Raw genomic sequence first — 19781 nt, forward strand, 5'->3', positions numbered from 1 at the left:
GTGACACTGACTCACTGAAGATTTACTGGATGAGTGTGACATCACTGATGATGTCAGCAGCCGTGTCACATTAACACAGCGAGCTCTTTATTAATTTATGAAACAACACATTAATGAACATCATTGTTTACTGTGTGATGGAAACATGTCAGTTTATTTACATCTTCATGATATGAGGCTGTAAATATGATGAATGAGAAAATAAATAAATAAATATAAATGTAAATATGTAGCTGAATGTCCTGTTTGTTGTGTAATCAGATTATTTTTGTGGATGTAACTTTGTTTCTTCTTCACCTGCTGCTCAAACCTGTTAATTACATCTAATTTACTGATAACATGAATATATGCTTGTGTTTGTAATATTAAGTTTAGTTCAGTTTTTCTCTGTTTGTTGGTTAATTCGGTCAAACATCAGTGAGAGTCTGACTTCTGCAGCAGATCTCAAATAAATACTGAAGAAATAAAGAATGGAGAAAATTCAAAGGATAAAATAAAACAGAAACAAAACATAAATACATTCATTAAAAATGAAGAAAATGGGAATTAAATGGGAAAATCAATGTAATGTAGAATGTAGAAGCAAATTAAAACAAAAATATCACCTCATTTTGTAAATGAATTTATGCCTACGTTTATTTTTTACATATTTTTTGGTGCATTTAATGACATTTTTTACACAGATGAATGTTAAACTTTTCTTTTCAGTGTACAATATTCAACTTCAGCCAGGTTTTATCTTTAAGTTTGCAATAATCAGATGTATTATCATCATGTGTATTAATTTTCTTTCTGACTGTAAAATCAACTGCTGAGTCTCTTCATATTGTTTGTATTGTTTTACATTTACTTTGTTTAAATTATTTTATATATATATATATATATATATATATATATATATATATATATATATATATATATTTCCTCTTGCTTATATTTTTTTATATTTTATATATTTTTATATTATATATTTTATTTTCCTATTTTTTATTTATGCTTCTTTATAGTTTTGCTCCACTTTGCTGCTTTAACACATTTGTAATAAATGAATATCTTATATTATGTTATATTTTATTTCTTAATTCACTTATTCATTTATTTATTTTATATATTTATCTATTTATTTTATTTTGTTTTGTTTTATTTAGATTTTGGCAGTTCAGCTCAGCTGGTGTGAAGATGAGGAGAGAAGTGAAGAAGAATCATCACACACACACACACACACACACACACACACACACACACACACACACACACACAGTCATTAGGAGAATCTGGAGCATTACGTCATGGTAAGAGACCCCACCCCCCCTCCCTCCATCACCTCTGTGCAGCATCCGAGCTCTTATTGGTCCATCGTCCGGTGGCCTATAAACCTCATTGGCTGAGACCGAGTCAGCTGCTGCGGACCTAACAGAGGACAGGAGGGAGAGAGGGAGGGATCCGTCAGATAAAAGCGGCGGCAGCAGGACTCACTTCACCTCATCCGGATTCAACAAAACCTGCAGAAACCGGACGCACCGCCTCTGCTAACGGACTGTGTGTGTCGGCCTGAAGGTCCCGCTGCGGCCCGGAGCTGCAGGAGGAGGAGCTGCAGGCGGAGGAGCAGGAGCTGCAGGCAGGCGGAGGAGCAAGGTGAGAACATGGGCGTCTGTCCTCCAGCGCGCGCACACACACACACACACACACGGTGCTACTTGTTCCTATGAGTTCACTGCCGTCAGTAGATCAGTAGATCGTCATATCAGAGTCTCATAAATACGACTGTACCTGAACGTCTCATCCAGCAGTTTTTAACTGAAATGAAATTCAAGTTATGAGCTCAGCTGTGACGTCAGAGAGTGTTTAGAGTTTATTGATTGTGTTATTGATCAGTCACTGTTGGAATATTTATTTCAGGGCTCTTATTGAAATCACAACACAAACCGGCCTGAGAGTTACTTTATGAATGTACTCGGATACAGTTACTGATCATTAACCTAATCAGCGTATCATAGTGTTAAAGTGATGTAACCTGATTACTTTCTGTACTTTTTGATTACTTCAGTACTAAATATGATGAAAATGTTCAGGCTAATATAAAGTTTTATGTCCGTCGTAGGTTTATTAATTGTTTGTCCAGATGTTCCCTCATTGCTCACAGCTAACGTTAGCGGTTGGTCTGTGTAGCTAATGTTAGCGGTTGGTCTGTGTAGCTAATGTTAGCGGTTGGTCTTTGTAGCTAATGTTAGCGGTTGGTCTGTGTAGCTAATGTTAGCGGTTGGTTTGTGTAGCTAATGTTAGCGGTTGGTTTGTGTAGCTAATGTTAGCGGTTGGTCTGCGTAGATAATGTTAGCGGTTGGTCTGTGTAGCTAACACTAGCAGTTGGTCTGTGTAGATAATGTTAGCGGTTGTCTGCATAGCTAACGTTAGCGGTTGGTCTGCGTAGCTAACATTAGCGGTTGGTTTGTGTAGATAATGTTAGCGGTTGGTCTGCGTAGATAATGTTAGCGGTTGGTCTGTGTAGCTAACACTAGCAGTTGGTCTGTGTAGATAATGTTAGCGGTTGTCTGCATAGCTAATGTTAGCGGTTGGTCTGTGTGGCTAACATTAGCGGTTGGTCTGCGTAGCTAATGTTAGCGGTTGGTCTGTATAGCTAACGTTAGCAGTTGGCCTGTATAGCTAACGTTAGCGGTTGGTTTGTGTAGATAATGTTAGCGGTTGGTCTGTGTAGCTAACATTAACGGTTGGTCTGTGTAGATAATGTTAGCGGTTGGTCTGTGTAGATAATGTTAGCGGTTTGTCTGTGTAGCTAACATTAGCGGTTGGTCTGTGTAGATAACGTTAGCGGTTGGTCTGCGTAGCTAACATTAGGGGTTGGTCTGCATAGATAATGTTAGTGGTTGTCTGCATAGCTAACATTAGGGGTTGGTCTGCGTAGCTAATGTTAGCGTTTGGTCTGTATAGCTAACGTTAGCAGTTGTGTTCCACATGATAGTGACTATTATATTAAACAATATTAAATATAATATTGTACACAGTGAAAACTGTAAGTTAACATACATTCTGATGTGTTTAGGTAACTCCATATAGGTCTGACCTTAAAGGAGCAACCTGCAAGATTTTAGTTAATTTTAGCTGAAAATATTTAAAAATGAAGTCAGAATATGAAGAAAAAACAGTTACATCAGAGACGTGTGTGTTCAACCTGTACTGAGCTGCACAGATTTATTTTATTTATATTTACATACAGAGACTGAGATTAGGTTCATTCGTTTCTACAGATTTTTTCTGCAGTTTAAACCTGGAGGTGAAAATGTGTCTGAGAATAAAATGAAATATTCAATAATGTAATTAACTATTTTTAAATACTTTAAGTATTTTGTTATCTATTACATCTGATTTTTTCTGCTGAGCAAAATATAAACATAAATGTCGTCCATCTCTGTCTGTTTTAAAACATCTAAAAACATGACAAACATGAAACATTCAACACCAGCAGTATTAAAGGAATAGTTCCACATTTTGAGACATCTGTTTATAACGTGTCAGCACAGAGCTGCAGTCAGGGTGTATTTAGCTTAGCTTAGCATAAAGACTGGAAGCAGGTGGAAACAACTAGCCTGTCTCTGTCCAAAGTTCAAAAATAAACCTACCAGCTCCTCTGATTAAAGGTACAGTTTGTAATTTCTGCTGCTCGGTTCTCTCACATGAAAACAATAACAAAGATACTGTTTGAAGTTTTTGTGTTTATGTTCGCTGACTTCCTGTCTCACTCCCGTATGTATCCCATGTTTCCCTGGAGGTCACTGCAGGCGCTCTGCAGTGATTGGCTGGGGAGAAAAGGTTCTGAAAACAGAAACACTTTCTGGTTCTGTTTCCTCCACCCACAGTGGTGTCAGCAGGACGGAGGAGTGAGGATGGGAGGAGATAATTTACCTCCTCTCCTCTCGTCTCGTCTCCTCTCGTCTCCTCTCGTCTCGTCTCCTCTCCTCTCCTCTCCTCTCCTCTCCTCTCCTCTCCTCTCCTCTCCTCCTGAATGCAGTTTGAGTTTTGGGTCAGCTGCAGCTTCTTGACTTTTTCTAGAGCTCTTGATCAGATCACATGGACTTCATCATCATGGAGTTTGTTCTTTTGTCATTTTTGGTGTTTAGTGTAATGACTTACTTTTTACATGTTAGTCCTTTAAAAAGTGACAATATTAATATCAGTTGTTATTAGTTCAGATGTCGACTCAGATCAGATTCCATCAGCACAGATTCTCTCTGGAGGAGCCAAACAAACTCAAAGTAATCACATTACTTCCACCTGTGGAAAGTATCTTCTTCTCCTTCATCCTCATCCTCATCCTCATCCTCCCTCCTTTGTTTAGTTTTTTGGTTAACAGCTGATGTGACCTTCTGTACAAACACCTCATCATAAGAGCCTCCTCTCCTTGTTTCCTGTCTCCTATCCTGTCCTCATCTGCTTGTCTCCTCTCCTTGTCTCCTCTTCTCATCTCCTGTCTTCTCTCTTGTCTCCTGTCCTAGTCTCTTCCTCTGTGTTTCCTCCCCTTGCCTACTCTCCTCCTCTCTTCATCTCCTTGTTTCCTATCCTGTCTTGTCTTCTGTCTCCTGCCTCCTTGTGTCCTGTCTCTTCGCCTCCAATCCTTTTTCCTCTCCTTGTCTCCTTGTCTCTTCACAGATTGAATGCGTCTCTGGTGGAGACACAAAGTTGGACGTGTTGTCTTGAGGTTGTGTAATGGTTCTTGTGAAACTCTTGGATTTAAGTAGGTCACAGAGTTTCTTCAGTTCAGTCGAGTTGCTTCACAGTCAGGTTTCCACGGTAACAACCGCTCGCCTTTATGTAATCGCTGCTCGCCTCTTTTCCTTAACCTCTCAGTTTAACCCCATCAGCCCCTCTGAGGGTCGTTCACCTTTAATCAATCACCTGATCAATTCTTTGATCTGACAACAGGAAACCTTTGAGTCCTTGAGTCCTTGAGTCCTTGAGTCCTTGAGTCGTCGCCTCAGACACTCTGATTTCTCTCAGAAGCAGAAACTGGATGAGCTTGTCGTCGAGGCAACTTGAGAACAAGTTTGAGATGAGAAGAGAGCAGCAGCCAATGAGAGTGCAGGACAGACTGGAGGCGGGGCCTGGAGACACACACACACACACACACACACACACACACACACACACACACACACACACACACAGAGGATGATATTAATGTAATAAAGGAATCATGAAGCAGCTGAGAGGTGAGTTCATATATCTGAGCTTAATGCAGCAAAAAAGAAGATAATCAGAGTTCAGCTGCTGTTTGTGGTGATGTTATAATTATCTACACCAGTGATTCCCAAACTGTGGGCCATGGACCAGTGGGGGGCCGTAAAGGCTCTGCAGGTCGGTCTGAGAGGTCAAGAAAAAAAAAAAAAGATGAAAGTTTCACATTTTGAAATTACCACAAAGTATTTATTTAAAAAGTCATCAGAATCAATAAGTAAAGCCGTGGAGTTTAAATGATGTGATATTTTGTATTTATGTGAGCAAGTGAACAGGTGTTCATGATGATCAGGTCATATGATCATATGATCATATGTGAGTTTGAGTTGGACTCAAAACTAAAAAATCTCTTGTAGTGTGTTGCCTTGAAATTTTGAGTTTTCTCAACCTTTTCATTTTTACAGTGTAGATTAAAAGTAAATTCCTGACACACCTGACATCAGAATGATCACCTGTGATCAGATCTCACTTCCTGTGGGCCAATAAACACACAGCTCCTTCATTTCTGTCTGCAAAGACCCACATGTTGTTTTTAACCTGCAGGAGGAAGAAATGCTGCTGGAAGTCTGCAAAGATCTTGGTGCTGATTCTGTTCTTGTACTGAGTCTCTGGCCCAGATGGAAATCAGACAGAGTGTTTTGTTTATGATGTATGAAGGGGAGCATTCCAATTAGCTGACTCCTGAACTGACAGGGAACAGTACCAAGTTGGTTTTCTTACTGGGTGTGACTCGCAGCACCCTGCAGCTAAGCTAACGGAGCTAACAACAGTTAGCAGTTAGCAACAAATAAAGCTGTATGTCCATCAGAAAACACAGTAAATTGAGCTCTGGACTGTGTTCCCTGCCTCCTGTGTGTGTGTGTGTGTGTGTGTGTGTGTGTGTGTGTGTGTGTGTGTGTGTGTGACCGCTCAAACTTAATTAATCAGTGTCTCCTGCTCTCCTCCAATCACAGCTTCTTCAGCAGACCACTTAACGAGGAGCTTGCAGCTCGTTAAATAATTAATACCAGCTCATCAATATTCCATCTGCTCAGCAGCAGCTGGGGGGGGGGGCAAAGAGACGAACCTCCTTCAGTCTGTCGTTTACAAGAAAGAAGGAGGTTCAGTCGTTTGAATAATCTGTCAGAGCTGCGCTGCGTTCAGGTTCAAATGGGGAAAGTAGAAATTCCTGCTGGGACAAACACCAGCATCTGTCTCTGTCCCTCCAATATTTTTTTTCATGTGTTCAGTCAGTCAGAAAAGCAGGTCTGGAGTCAGTTTTTTACCAGTCCCTGTACAAATTATTTAATATATTAGTGTTTATTAATGAACAACAAAGACATAAGTTAACTGTCACATTTAATCTGGAGCTGCAACGTCTTTAAAACAGTAAAAAATGTCCAAAATGTGGTGACTTTAAATGTTTTGTTTTGTCAGTCCATCAGATAAGATAAGATGTTCCTTTATTAGTACTGTGACGGGGAAATTTTCAGCAGCAAAGTGGAGAGTAAAGAGCTTTTTTATTTGATTTTTAATTTACCTTTTTTTAACCAGGATGTCCCATCAAGATTCAAAATCTCTTTTACAAGAGCGACCAGGCCGAGGTCGCAGCCAATCACAACATATTACAGTCCACAACAAAACAACAACAGTTCTGTAAACATAGTGATGCCCTTAAACGTATCAATGGATAGGAATGGATCTAAGATCTTTTTATATAAAGAAGCATCTGTATAAATAAAATATATAAATATAGGCAATAGGAAATACAGAATTATAAATGGGGAAATATTGTTCTTATTTTTGTTTCCTCTGTTTAATATTTAGTTTAATATGATAATAAACAAAGAAAAGCAGGAAATCTCCATATTTGAGCTGCTGAAAACTTTCTGACATTTTTGCATTAGAAATTACATTGAACATTAATCGATTATCAGAATAGTTTAATTCTTTCTTACGGCTCGTCTGATAAAGTTTTGGCTGATTTACTTGTCCGATGTGGCATTTACTTGCCGTGGGAAAGCAGGCAGTTGTTATTGTTGAGTCTTGGTTTGTGATGTTTTCTGTCCATCAGCTGATGAACTGGACTGGTTTGTTTAGAGCGGAGGGAGAAATTCAAACTCAGCTGGAAGCGAATGTGAATTATTTTAGTCCTGTTTAAAACATGAGTTAGTGGTGCACTTCAGCCTCTTGTGGCCGTAGTGAGAATTACAACAACAAACAAAAACATGAAAAATGATCCTGACCAAAAAAAAGACCTTTTCTTCAACAGAAGACAGAATTAAGATCAGACTTTTGAAAATGGATCACCATACTGCTTTGATTTCCTGGTGTGAAGCTCGGTCTCTGTGTGTGAGATCACGTGCACGCTGCTGGACACATGCACGCTCCTTCAGGGGGTTGAACAGCAGGTTTGGGATTGTTTCTCTCTGACCTGCCAGCTGCTGCTTCACTCATCAGTCTGACGATGCTCACACATCTGATTCTGAACATTAATAATAGATCAGCTGCAGACTGAACATAATACAACCTGACACAAAAATCATGGAATGGGACCTGGACGTGCAGAAATGAAATAATAAATAACATTATAGTAAATTAAGAGTAAACAGACGGTAATAATCAAATTGAGCCATGACATATGATAAAACATTAACAGTTAATATATTGATGCCAAATGGAGATTTAATTACAGTAAATATTATTTATATTAATAAAATGGAAAATAATATTTTGAGCTTCTGTTTTTTCGTTTTCACACACATCGTCACATTTACATAAAATAATCAAATAATCAGCTGATTTCTCTTAATAATAAAAATAAATTAAATTTTGGACTCAAACACACCTGAGAAGCAGCTGGTCCAGTCACAGAGCAGCTCAGAGGTCACTCCAGCATCCCCCTCCTCCTCCTATCTGTGTCACTTCCTGGCTGGTTGCCATGGCACCAGAGGCAAGGTGTCCCCGTTTCCTACCCTGCTGAGTGTGTGTGTGTGTGTGTGTGTGTGTGTGTGTGTGTGTTAGTGGCCATCAACAACAACAACAACAACGACAACCACACAGCTGTCTGGTCACATTAAGGAGCGTTGGTGTGTGTGTGTGTGTGTGTGTGTGTGTGTGTGTGTGTGTGTGTATGAGAGAGAGAGAGAGAGACTGTGTCCTCTTGCTGAGTGCAGGAACATGAGTTTGACACAGATACAGCTTATGAGCTGTGTGTGTGTGTGTGTGTGTGTGTGTGTGTGTGTGTGTGTGTGTGTGTGTGTGTGTGTGTGTGTGTGTGTGTGTGCAGCTGCTGATTAGTCTGTAATAAATCTGGTTAATGACATCACTTCCTGTGTGTTTCCATCCAGCTGTAGATGTGACTTACTCACTCTTGATGGAAGTTGTCGCCACAATTTAACCAACGCGTCCTCTCTGCTCTGCCGTCAGTGCACCATGGGATTTGCAGTCCTCTTCATTCTCCTCCTCCTCTCCCTGATGACATCATCAGTGTGTGCTGGAGTGGGTGGGGCCAGTCAAGGTAAAAAAAAATGTAAACCTTTGAAGACAGCAGACATGTGAAGGTAAAAGTGAGTTAGGTTTGGTTTTCTCATGTGTGGTTGTGTGTTTTGTCCTGTAGGTGGCGCTGTGCTGTGTCCTCTGCAGTGTGTGTGTGAGACGAGGCCCTGGTACACCCCCCAGTCTGTGTATCACCAGGCCAGGACGGTCGACTGTAACGAACTCCACCTGCAGAGAGTCCCAGCCAACATCTCCTCTGACACACAGGTGTGACCTGCAGAGGCCCGGAGGAGAATCACTGCATTCACCTGTTTTATTATTGTTCATATTTTGAATGAAGAGGTCCAGACCTGTCGCTGAGTCGTCGTGACATCTAGTTAAACTTCATATTTATGTCGACATTATCCTGTTTGACTGCATTTCAAGTTTCAGAATAATTCTAAATTTACATTCAAAGCCTCTCATCAGCCATTTAAATCATCTGCTGTTGTAGTTTTCAGTCTCTGTCCAGGTGAACATGCAGACGGCTCTTATTCTGTCCTTCTACGATTGTCTCACTGTGGCCACATGTTTTTTCACACATATGGGGCAGGAAGCATTACCTTATATGGTATTAATGGGCCATTCATTGACACTTTGTTAAGCATCGCCCTCCTTAGTTACTGTTGCTACGCATGCCAAGTTTTACAGTGATAACAGCAGCAGATTTAACATGAAACTGGGACTAACTGATGAAACATGAGGTCTGTGATTCTTTAGAGAAATTAAACCAAAGCAGATTCTCATTTCCAGCTGATGACGGTGGATTTTCTAAAATAAAGACTCACAAACAGATTTCATAAGTGCAGCTGCTGATGTAAGCTAATGCTAATGCTAACGTGACTTGAGTCATCTGAGAGTCTCCAGCTGATGTTTAATGTTTCCATCTGACACGTTTTAAAACAAGAACCCTGTCAAAGTGTTTATGTAAAGTTAGCTAACAGCTGCGTACATGATATAACATTAATGCTAACAGACTGAGGCTAAAGCTAGCTTACATCTCAGCTAACATTGGTCAGATGGTGAAATCCAGCAGGTATATCTACATGATAGATGACAGAAATACACTCATTAACGTGGGAAAAGGAAGAGCAGGGACTCGATTAGAGCAGCGGACCTTGAGACGGGTCACCCAGCCAGACCAGCTGGACCACGATCACCACAGGAAGAGAGCCGGGATAAGAGCTAAGCTAACCCGGCTTAGACCTGAGACAGTGAGCCAGAGAGAGAGACACATCGTCATCGACTGACTATTCTTCATCAGTCCACATCCTCCTCCTCAAACCCCCACAGAACAAATGATGCAGTGGATCTAACAAGTTTGTCTGGAGGGAAAGTTAAAGCTAGCATTAGTTAGCCAGACATGCTAACATTTGCAGTTTATGTCAGAGCAGATGAAGACAGAGTTTAATCCATTCACCACACGTGTGCTCGTGTTTCATGTCTTTGGACAGGGGCGTCTTTTCTGTCGTCTCTCAGACTCATAAAACGCTGAGTATCTTCTCAGACAGACCTGCAGTGCCAGAGTTACTGTTTCTATGCTAGTACTGGTCAGTTGCTGTTTGGAGGCGGGGCTTAGTGAAGCAGCTGATTTTGCTTTTTGTTGTGAACATGCTGTAAACATGTTGTAAACATGTTGTGAACATGCTGTGAACATGTTGTGATGATGACGTGTGTTTCAGGTGCTGCTGCTGCAGAGTAACAACATCTCCTCCATCACTACGGAGCTGCAGAGTCTGACCAACCTGACAGAACTGGACCTGTCACAGAACCACTTCACACAGGTGACACATGTGTTCTCCTCCATGTTCCTCATGTTCCTTTAGATTTCAGCATAGAAAACAGTTCATAGCAGACATTTGGTTGTCCACTCTACTCCTGGTTCTCCTCTGCTGTCCGGTCTCATTGGCACCGTGGTCTAAAGGAGTTTAAGAACCGCTGCACTATCTTTAATATTTATTATTTTATAGTCAATAGTGTTCCTCCATGTTCTCTTTGTCTCCGTTTCATTCTCAAAGCAGCTCCATAAATGAAATGTTCTCAATGTCTCTCTGTGTCCAGGTGAGCTCTATGGGTCTGTCCTCTCTGGGCCGGTTGGTGACTCTGTACCTGGAGGAGAACCACATCGAGGAGTTGGAGGACTTCAGTCTGAGGAACCTGTCCAGCCTGGAAGAACTCTACATCAACCACAACCGCATCTCCTCCATAGGACCCAAAGCCTTTGTTGGACTCACCAACCTGCTGCGGTAACTTCTTCTTCTTCTTCTTCTTCTTCTTCTTCTCCTTCTTCTTCTTCTTCTTCTTCTTCTTCTTCTTCTTCTTCTTCTTCTTCTTCTTCTTCCAGACCTTTGAAATGCTTAAGAAAGACCACTGGAACCTCCTAAAGCACCACTAAAACCACATAGTGAACCCGTAGAACTTCCTCAGTAACCACTAGGATCTCCAACAGAACCACTTGAGGACCGATAGAACTATCTGAAGGACCACTAGAACCACTTGCAGAACCACTAGAACCACATATGGGACCCCTAGAACTTCTTCAATGAGAATTAGATCCTCCCTAAGGAACCATGTAAAGGACCCTTAAACCTTTGCAGTGACCACTAGAATTACCTGACATCCACCTCAGTGACCATATAAACCTCTTTAGGCACCACTAGAACCTCCTCAGTGACCCATAGAACCTCATCATTGAGCACAACAACCTAAGGAACCACTAAGACCACATACTGAACCCTTAGAACTTCATCAGTAACCAATTTCCTCAGGACCACTAGAACCACCTAAGCAACCACTAGAACCACTGAATGGACCACATGTGACCCTTAGAACCTCCTCAGTGATCGCTATAACCATGTAAATGATGCTTAAACCTCCTCAACCACCCCTAGAACTGCCTTACATCCACCTCAATAACCGTATAAACCTCTTAAAACACCACTAGAACCTCCTCAGTTACCTATGGAACCTCCTCAGTGACTCTGAGAACTGTTTCAGTGAGGGCAAGACGTTAAATTAAATTTCCTGCCCTCTGCTCGGTCTTGCAGGCTACACCTGAATTCCAACCGGCTGGTGGCCATCGACAGCCGCTGGTTCGAGTCCCTGCCCTCCCTGGAGATCCTGATGATTGGGGAGAACCCCATCCTGGGTCTGGAGGAGAAGAACTTCCTGCCTCTGTCCCGTCTCCACAGCCTGGTCCTGGCTGGGATGGGCCTGGCCTCCGTCCCCTCGGCCGCCTTCCTGGGTCTCGACTACCTGGAGAGTCTGTCCTTCTATGACAACCGGCTCAGGTGTGTCTGAACGTCGTCTCTGTTGCAGTTCACATTTAAACTCCACCTCTGACTGTCTCTCATGGTAACTCTGGGTCATGTGACTGTGGTTGTCCCGGTAGGTCTGTTCCTCGGGACGCTCTGAGCGTGCTTCCGAACCTCAAGTTCCTGGATCTGAACAGGAACCCGATCAGCCGAGTCCAGCAGGGGGATTTCCAGAACCTTCAGCACCTGGAGGAGCTCAGGTCAGTCTGAGAACACGAGTACAGACTGTTGGAACGTCCTGCTCAAAGCTTCTTTTATTGTCTCAGATTCAGATCCAAGTTGTTTAAAGGGTCATTCTGTTGTTTTTTTAAACATGGGCTCTAATTTCATGACACACTGTGGTGTTTGAAGGACTGAGGCTGACTGTCATTCAGTATCATTTTAATGCAAAGTTAACATTGTCTGATATGTCTCTCTACAACTCGACACTAATCAGGACAAAAAAGTCTATGTTATGACAACTGACGTTACACTGACATTAAAGTGTCATATGAGGCTGATTTTGACTCTGGCTGTCATGAGACCACTGACCTCAACTAAAGTGGTACATTTGGACTCGTCATACAGATGTCATCAGATGTTATAAGGCCAGAGTACAGTACCAAGGTGATTTAGCTAACAGAATTAGCTGATGGACAGACAGTGGTTAGCTTGTTTACTTGTTGTTAAAGTAGGCTAACTGCTACCTTCTGTTATCGGTTACCTAGTTAGCTCGGTTAGCCGTGGAACTAGCCATCTAATTAACTGACTCTTTTAGCCTGTCGGTCTCTGAGGCTGTTTGGTCCTGGTCTGGCCAGGATCTCCAGTCAGACTCAGCTGGACACAATCCCATCAGTCTACAGTCCACACACGTCCTGCACAGGTCAGGAGACCACAACCATCCAGCAGAGCAGACAGGAGAAATGTCCAAATGTCCTGTCTCATGGATGAAACAGAGTGAAACAGCTCCATCTGCTGGACAGACTCAGTCTCTGATATGAAAAAGACTAAACACTCATAATTCACTGATGTTTGTTGTGTTTTGTGTTCAGTCTGAACAACATGGAGGAGCTGCTGATGGTGGAGCGAGCAGCTTTCCAGAACCTTCCAGAAATCGCCAAACTGGAGCTCTGCAACAACCCGCGACTGTCCTACATCGACCCGCAGGCCTTCAGGTGACTGTCTGTCTGTCTGTCTGTCTGTCTGTCTGACTGTCTGTCTGTCTGTCTGTCTGTCTGTCTGACTGTCTGTCTGTCTGATTGTCTGTCTGTCTGTCTGTCTGTCTGTCTGTCTGTCTGATTGTCTGACTGTCTGTCTGACTGACTGTCTGTCTGACTGATGCTGACTGATGAAAGGTCTAAAGTCTGTCTCTTTCTTTTTTCTCTTCCTTTGTCCCTGTTTTCCTTCTTATTGTCTCTCCTTCTTTTTTCTCATCTTCACCTCCATCTTCCCGTCTCTCCTGTCCTCATTTCCACCTTATTATCCTCTTCTCTTTCTTTGTTTCCTCTCCTTTTATTTCCTCCTTCTCCTTTCCTCTCTTGTTTACTCTCCTTTCTCTCTTTCCTCACCTCACTTGTTTCCTGTCCTCTCCTCCTCTCTTCCCCTCCGCATCTCCTCTCTCCTCTCCTCCTCTCTTCCTCTCCTCGTCTCTTCCTCCCTCCATCAGTGACCTGTCCTCCTTGCGGACGCTCCTCCTCCACAGTAACCAGCTCAGCCTTGTCTCCGGAGACATCCTGTCCTCGCTGCCGTCCCTGGAGGAGGTGTCTCTTCACTCCAACCCGCTGCGTTGTGACTGTCTCTCCTCCTGGGGGCCTCACCTCGGTAACCAATCGCATCTGAAGATGCTGGAGTCTTCCGTCACCCTCTGCTCCTCCCCACCTCACCTGATTGGTCAGGAGCTGCGGGAGGTGGTGGCAGTCGGGTGGGGCGGGGCCGACGGCGGTGGGGCCAGGACCAACAGCTGCCTGCCTCACATCTCTCCTCACGCCTTCCCACCTGCCATCAACGTCACCGCCGGGCAGCCAATCACGCTGGAGTGCTGGGCGGATGCTGACCCCGCCCCCCAGTTCTACTGGGTGACGCCCACTGGAGACAAGGTAGGCGGAGTCACAAGTACGTGTTTGTATCAGGGTGGGCAGGTCTGTTGCTGGGAGTTAATTTTTTTTTAATATATTTCCTGTAACAACTTCAAAATAAAAGTCAGCTAGTATTTTTAGTTAAAGTTAAATGCTTTAATTGTGAAGCTGACCACCTTTTTTATTGAGAAAAGTTAAAAATATGGGAGAATCACAGAAAAACAAGAAGGCTGACAGGTGTGGTTAGCCAACATTAACCAGCTAAAACATCACAATATATTTCACACGCTTTGCGGTAATGTTAGCTTTGACTTTGGACTCTGTGGTGTTGTGGGTGTTGACGTTAGAAAACTCCATTTCTAAGCTAACGTTAGCTAGCGTTGCACACTGTAGGGGAGCTGAAGTGAGGCGAGACACTCAGGAGGATAAACGTCACGTCTTTTGGATTTTCCTGGAAAAAAACATCCTGAGGAAGTTAGAGGAAGTAAAACCTGTAAAACCGACCATGAAGTGCACGTTCCTCATCTTCCTCTTTTCATTTACTGTCATCTCTTTACCGTCAGAAGACATTAAACATGATTATATGTTCACTGTGTGGATGATCTTCAGTTAAATCTCTCTGAGATGTAATTCTTATTATTAGAATAGGAAATAAAACAATTTTAGTAATTAAAAAGATAAAGTTGCCACAAACTTAGAATAAAATAATAATAAAAATAAATAACCATTGTGTTTCCTGGTCAGGTGAGCTCAGAGGCGATGGCTGCACCAATCATATCAGAGGAGGGGCGTGGCCTGAGCAGGAATAAGAAGAAGAAGCATCGTGTGTCTGAGCCCGGAGCGTTAGTGATCGAACACGCGGAGCCATCAGACGCAGGTCAGTCTGAAATGCCAACTCACATCCAGCCTGCAGGGGGCGCTGCCTGTCTTAGAGTCCAGGGGTGTATTCCAATTCTATCTGACACACCTCTTTACCAAACTAATGTGGTGTTTTAATGTGTTAGTTTTGATTCAAACTAATGTATACTATATATGGATGAATGGTCCATGTATGTGTTGAATATTGTTGGAGATAATGTTCCCTGAACAGATCCTGTCACGCTTTAAATCCTCTGCAAAAATGTCTTTAAATAGTAAAAATGCAGATATGATATCAATGTTTAGTTTCCCATTAAACATCCACAAAGATCTGAGAGAAAATAAACTTTGATAACAGTTAGAAAAACTCCTTCACAAACAGATCATTTTGCTTCTCAGACCTTTTCTTAGACTGTTGCAGCTTCCTCAGGACCTCAGGAGTCCAAACACAGCAGTGGACAGAGTCAACAGCAACACGTTTTAGACAAAAAAATCAATATCAGTTTAAGTGTACGCTATATTTAGAATATTTTCACCCCTTAACCTTTCTGTCAGACAGACTTTTCTGACAGGAAATCCCTGTTATATAAGACAAATATCACTCTCTACAAAGCAACCAAACTCCATTGACAAAATCAGTCATTTTAGATCACAGAACACAGGAGTTGTTGGTCTGCTGCTGCCTCCATTTGTTAGTGTGTTTGTGTTGTTGTGTGACTTTGATGTTTTAACACGTACGTTTAAATCCAAACTAATGTTACCTGCTGCAGCTCGAGGCAGCTGAAGATCAGCGACTCCTGTGTCCTGTGAGGTAAAATGACTGATTTTTTTAAAGGAGGTTTGGTGGCTGTGAAGAGAGCAGAAACAGTAGCTTCAGTCTCCTGTCAGAAAAGTTTGTCTGACAGCAGATTAAAGTGGAGTCTGGAGTGATGAATGAGCTTCAGCTGCCTGTGGTTGAGTCGCCTCAGACTCAGAGAGCAGAAAAGTTCTGTTGCACCGACGCAGCAACTGACGTGGAATTTTTATGATTGGTTTGTAAAATTATTGGTTCAATTTTTGCAACAAATGTGCAAGCATTTTCCTTTTGTTTTTTTTTTTGTTTTTTTATTTGTTTTACATGTTTTTAGATTATTAGAATATGCAGAGTGACAAATTTTCACAAATGAGAATGTACTCAAACTCTTCTGTAATTATTTATTGGGATTTAGATTGTCCCTGTTTGAAAAAATAAGAGTAACCAGTTCCTTGTTCCAGTTCACAGGATGTCTGCCACATTTTAATACCAAATGTGCCTCTGTGTCTCAGGTGTGTACACCTGTGTAGCGTGGAACATGGAGGGAGCCGACACCAAGAGTGTGTCGGTGTTTGTGGACTCTCAGGGGTCTGGGAGCTGGTGGTGGGGTGGCGGCAGCCGGCGGGGCGGTGAGCCCAGCAGAGAGCAGCCCTGGCTGGGGAACTCGTCGAGCGCTGCAGCCTCTCTGGTGGTGCTGGCAAAGGTACCTGCTCTGTTTTAATATTCTTTTTATGATTATTTTTCATCTTTCATATTTTATCTTACTGATGCTGTGATCAAACTCTGGTTCAGACTCATCAGTCACTGATGTTTCCTGTTTCCTGTGCAGGTGGTCCACGCCCAGTCAGTGGTGTTGGAGTGGAAGTTGTATCCCAGCGGAGGACCTTCATCTGTGGGTCAGAACCAGCAGGACTCCCCCCTCCCTCTGCCCCGGTGGATCAGTGCCACCGTGCACATCGACAACCCTCAGATCAGCTACACCGCCAAGGTGAACACATCCGCCGCCTGTCTGTCAGAGCAGTGAGCAGCAGGAGGCTAAAATCTGCAGCCTCTCGTTTTGATAAAACACCTGCAAGGCTTCATTAAATAAACACATGGCAACAAAAATGTGATCATTTATATTATAGATGAAACAACTAATTAATTGGTCAAGAAAATTGTTGACGGATTAATCGATGATGGAAATAATCATTAGTCGCAGCCGTAAAAAGCTGCAGCTTCTCAACACCAGAGCAGAGCTCCTGAGTGGTTGTTGTTTCTGTTGCTATGACGATCAGCTCCGCCTGTTTTGAGGAAGCTGAGCAGCTGTACCACCAAAATACTGTAAACACCAGTAAAATGTCAGGAAGGTGTGAAAAAATAGATAACAGGAAGTGACATGTTAACTCCGCCCCCTGTGTCCCGTCCTCTCACAGGTTCCAGTGGACGTTCAGGAGTATAATCTGACTCACCTCCTTCCTGCCACTGAGTACCACGTCTGCATCACCGTCTCCTCCTCTCCTCTCTCACCCTCTTCTTCTCCAAGCTCCTCCCCCTCCACCCCCATCACTCCCTCCTCCTTCTCCCCCTCTTCTCCCGTCCACACCTCCTGTCTGAACGTCACCACGAAGGAGGCGGGTTTCTCGGTGGAGATGGTGGCGTCGCGGCGCAGCAGTGTGGCGCTGGCGGCCGTCATGGGCTCCATGTTCGCTCTGTCCATCATGGCGCTGCTGGTGGTCTACATGGGCCGCCGCGTGCAGCAGCACAAGTCCTGCGGACACTCGCTGAAGAAGTACATCCAGCACGCCACCTCCATCCCTCTGAACGAGCTGTACCCGCCACTCATCACGCTGTGGGAGAGCGAAGCCGAGAAGGACAAAGACGACAAGGAGGAGGAGGAGCGGGAGGCGGGAAGGAGGGAGGAGGAGGCGGGGGGCAGTCAGATCGACACCACAAAGACTTACATGTGGTAGCTGGGTGGAGCCAATCGACAGAGCGATGGACAATGAAGGGACGAGGAAGAGGACGAAGACAGAGGTCATGTGACTCGATGAAGAGCCTGACAGACAAGCAGGAGGGTAAAACACACAAATGACTGCTGAGAAAGAGAGGGAGGAGTCAAAACGACAGGTGGAGAAAAAAACATCCAAAACACAAAATCAAAGAGTCTTAAAGGAGCATTCTGCTGTTTTTTCAGCCTCATTAATGATAAATCCTGTTTCCTTCAAACTTTGATGATCATTTTACAAACTGTCCATCGTCAGTCAGTAAAGTAATTCTGTTGGCAGTAACTAGACATGTAACTAATTACTTTTCTCAAATTCATTACTGATTTTAAATGGGCTCAGGCAAGACAGTTCAGCTAATGTGAGTTTGTTTTTCATCATAATTTAATATAAACTGTTCAACATAGAATTATGTATGAACTAAATCCAGAGGAAATAAACATGCAGCTCACAGGTCGAGTCACTGCTGCCCTCTGGTGGTCAGGAGTATTAATAACTTCTGTCGGTAATAATGGATACAATGAGAGATACAAATTTGACAGCTGTCACTACAAAAATATAACTTTAAAACTAATACAAAAGTTACTTTTCCCAAGTAACTAATTACTTTAACAATTCGGTAATTGGTAAAGTAATTAAATTACTTTTTGAGAGAAGTGACTAGTAACTGTAACTTATTATTGCAAAATTTCAGTAACTTGCCCATCACCGATCACTGTTCACATAAACTTCACTTAAACAAATATATATATTTTTTAACAAATTAATGTAAATGTTTGTAAACAAACTATATAAACACTCATGAATATATCAGTATGATATTAGTCATATTTTAATGTGCGTTTTGAAGTGTCACATCAGAAAAGAAACAGCAGATAAACTTTTATTGTTTACAATAAAATTCACAGGTGATTTAATTTAAATTAAATTTTAATTTTATGTTTGACCTCACTTAAAAGTATTAAATAGAGTTTAAGATACAAAAAGGAAAAAAGGGAAAAAATGAGATTTTTTTTTTTTAAACTATATTTTCATCTTTTACTTACTTTTAAATTAAAGATAAAAAAAAAAATCTCAAAGGAAGTCTGCGAGACTTTTTGGCTCAGAAATGTAATATATATTTAATTTAAATGAGCTCTTTTAGTTAATAATATCAGGGCTCATAACTTTAAAACACTCGGCCAACAAATGAAAAAAATATAAAATTTGTTTAAATAAAGTAATGAACATGAAAAGGTGCATATGTGTTAAAAAATGACCTCAAACACGTCTTTGTCATTTTTCTACTGACTGAGAGATTTATGAGACGATTTATGATGATTTAAAATGAAACGGGATTTTTTAACGAGCTAAAATATAAAAATAAACAGCAGAATGTTTCCTGTGTTCTTTGAATCCAGGGTCCATCAGAGCAGGTTTCTCTCTCAGCTTCAGTTCTCGTTGGTTAAACCCGGACAGCTGGACGTCCTTAAACAAAGACATTAACAGACGTTGGACTCTGGGTCTCAAACTGTGGGTCAGGGCCCATATTTGGGTCCGTCAGCTGGTTTTAAACAGGATGAGACTTCTCGGGCCTGAGTGTCCAGATGTTTCTCTTTCCTCTCTTTCTCTGTTCCTGTCTGTCCTCTGTCCTCCTCTCTGTCAAGCACACTGACAGTAGCTGTACTGTTAAAAAAAGAATCTGATTATTGTAATTTAGTTCATGTGATGAACCTGAACGCAGCACTAACACTCAGCACAGGCAGCCGTACAGAATATTTCACTTTAAATCTTTTCTGAGTAGCACTTAATGATCTTCTGTTTTCAGGACAGAAAGTTCACACGTTTCACAGTTTTTTGGAGAAAGAAAAACTGTTGAATTAATCTTTAATTTTACACGTTTTCACAGATCTGTTGGCTGCAGCTCAAACATCAAAGTAACACAAACCTCCGACGTACATCAAACCGTATGCAGACGATATATCGCACTATTTTACAGACAGAAATTTAAACATATATATATTTTTTTGCATGT

At 42.1% G+C, this 19781-nt stretch overlaps 1 protein-coding gene across 1 annotated transcript; it reads left to right on the top strand.

The window, feature by feature from the left end:
- Window positions 1-8586: 8586 nt before the first annotated feature.
- LOC146324550 (leucine-rich repeat neuronal protein 1) lies at window positions 8587-18498 on the top strand. The gene is made up of 12 exons (XM_084720133.1): window positions 8587-8746; window positions 8846-8991; window positions 10446-10547; window positions 10825-11009; window positions 11811-12053; window positions 12155-12277; window positions 13109-13231; window positions 13723-14152; window positions 14876-15008; window positions 16295-16485; window positions 16612-16770; window positions 17198-18498. Exons 1-12 carry the CDS (start codon window positions 8662-8664, stop codon window positions 17732-17734), a joined length of 2457 nt encoding a protein of 818 aa, XP_084576259.1. The 5' UTR covers window positions 8587-8661; the 3' UTR covers window positions 17735-18498.
- Window positions 18499-19781: the final 1283 nt, after the last annotated feature.

Source organism: Lutjanus erythropterus, chromosome 6, assembly GCF_056507025.1.
Source record: "Lutjanus erythropterus isolate fLutEry1 chromosome 6, fLutEry1.hap2, whole genome shotgun sequence".
Taxonomy (NCBI): domain Eukaryota; kingdom Metazoa; phylum Chordata; class Actinopteri; order Lutjaniformes; family Lutjanidae; genus Lutjanus; species Lutjanus erythropterus.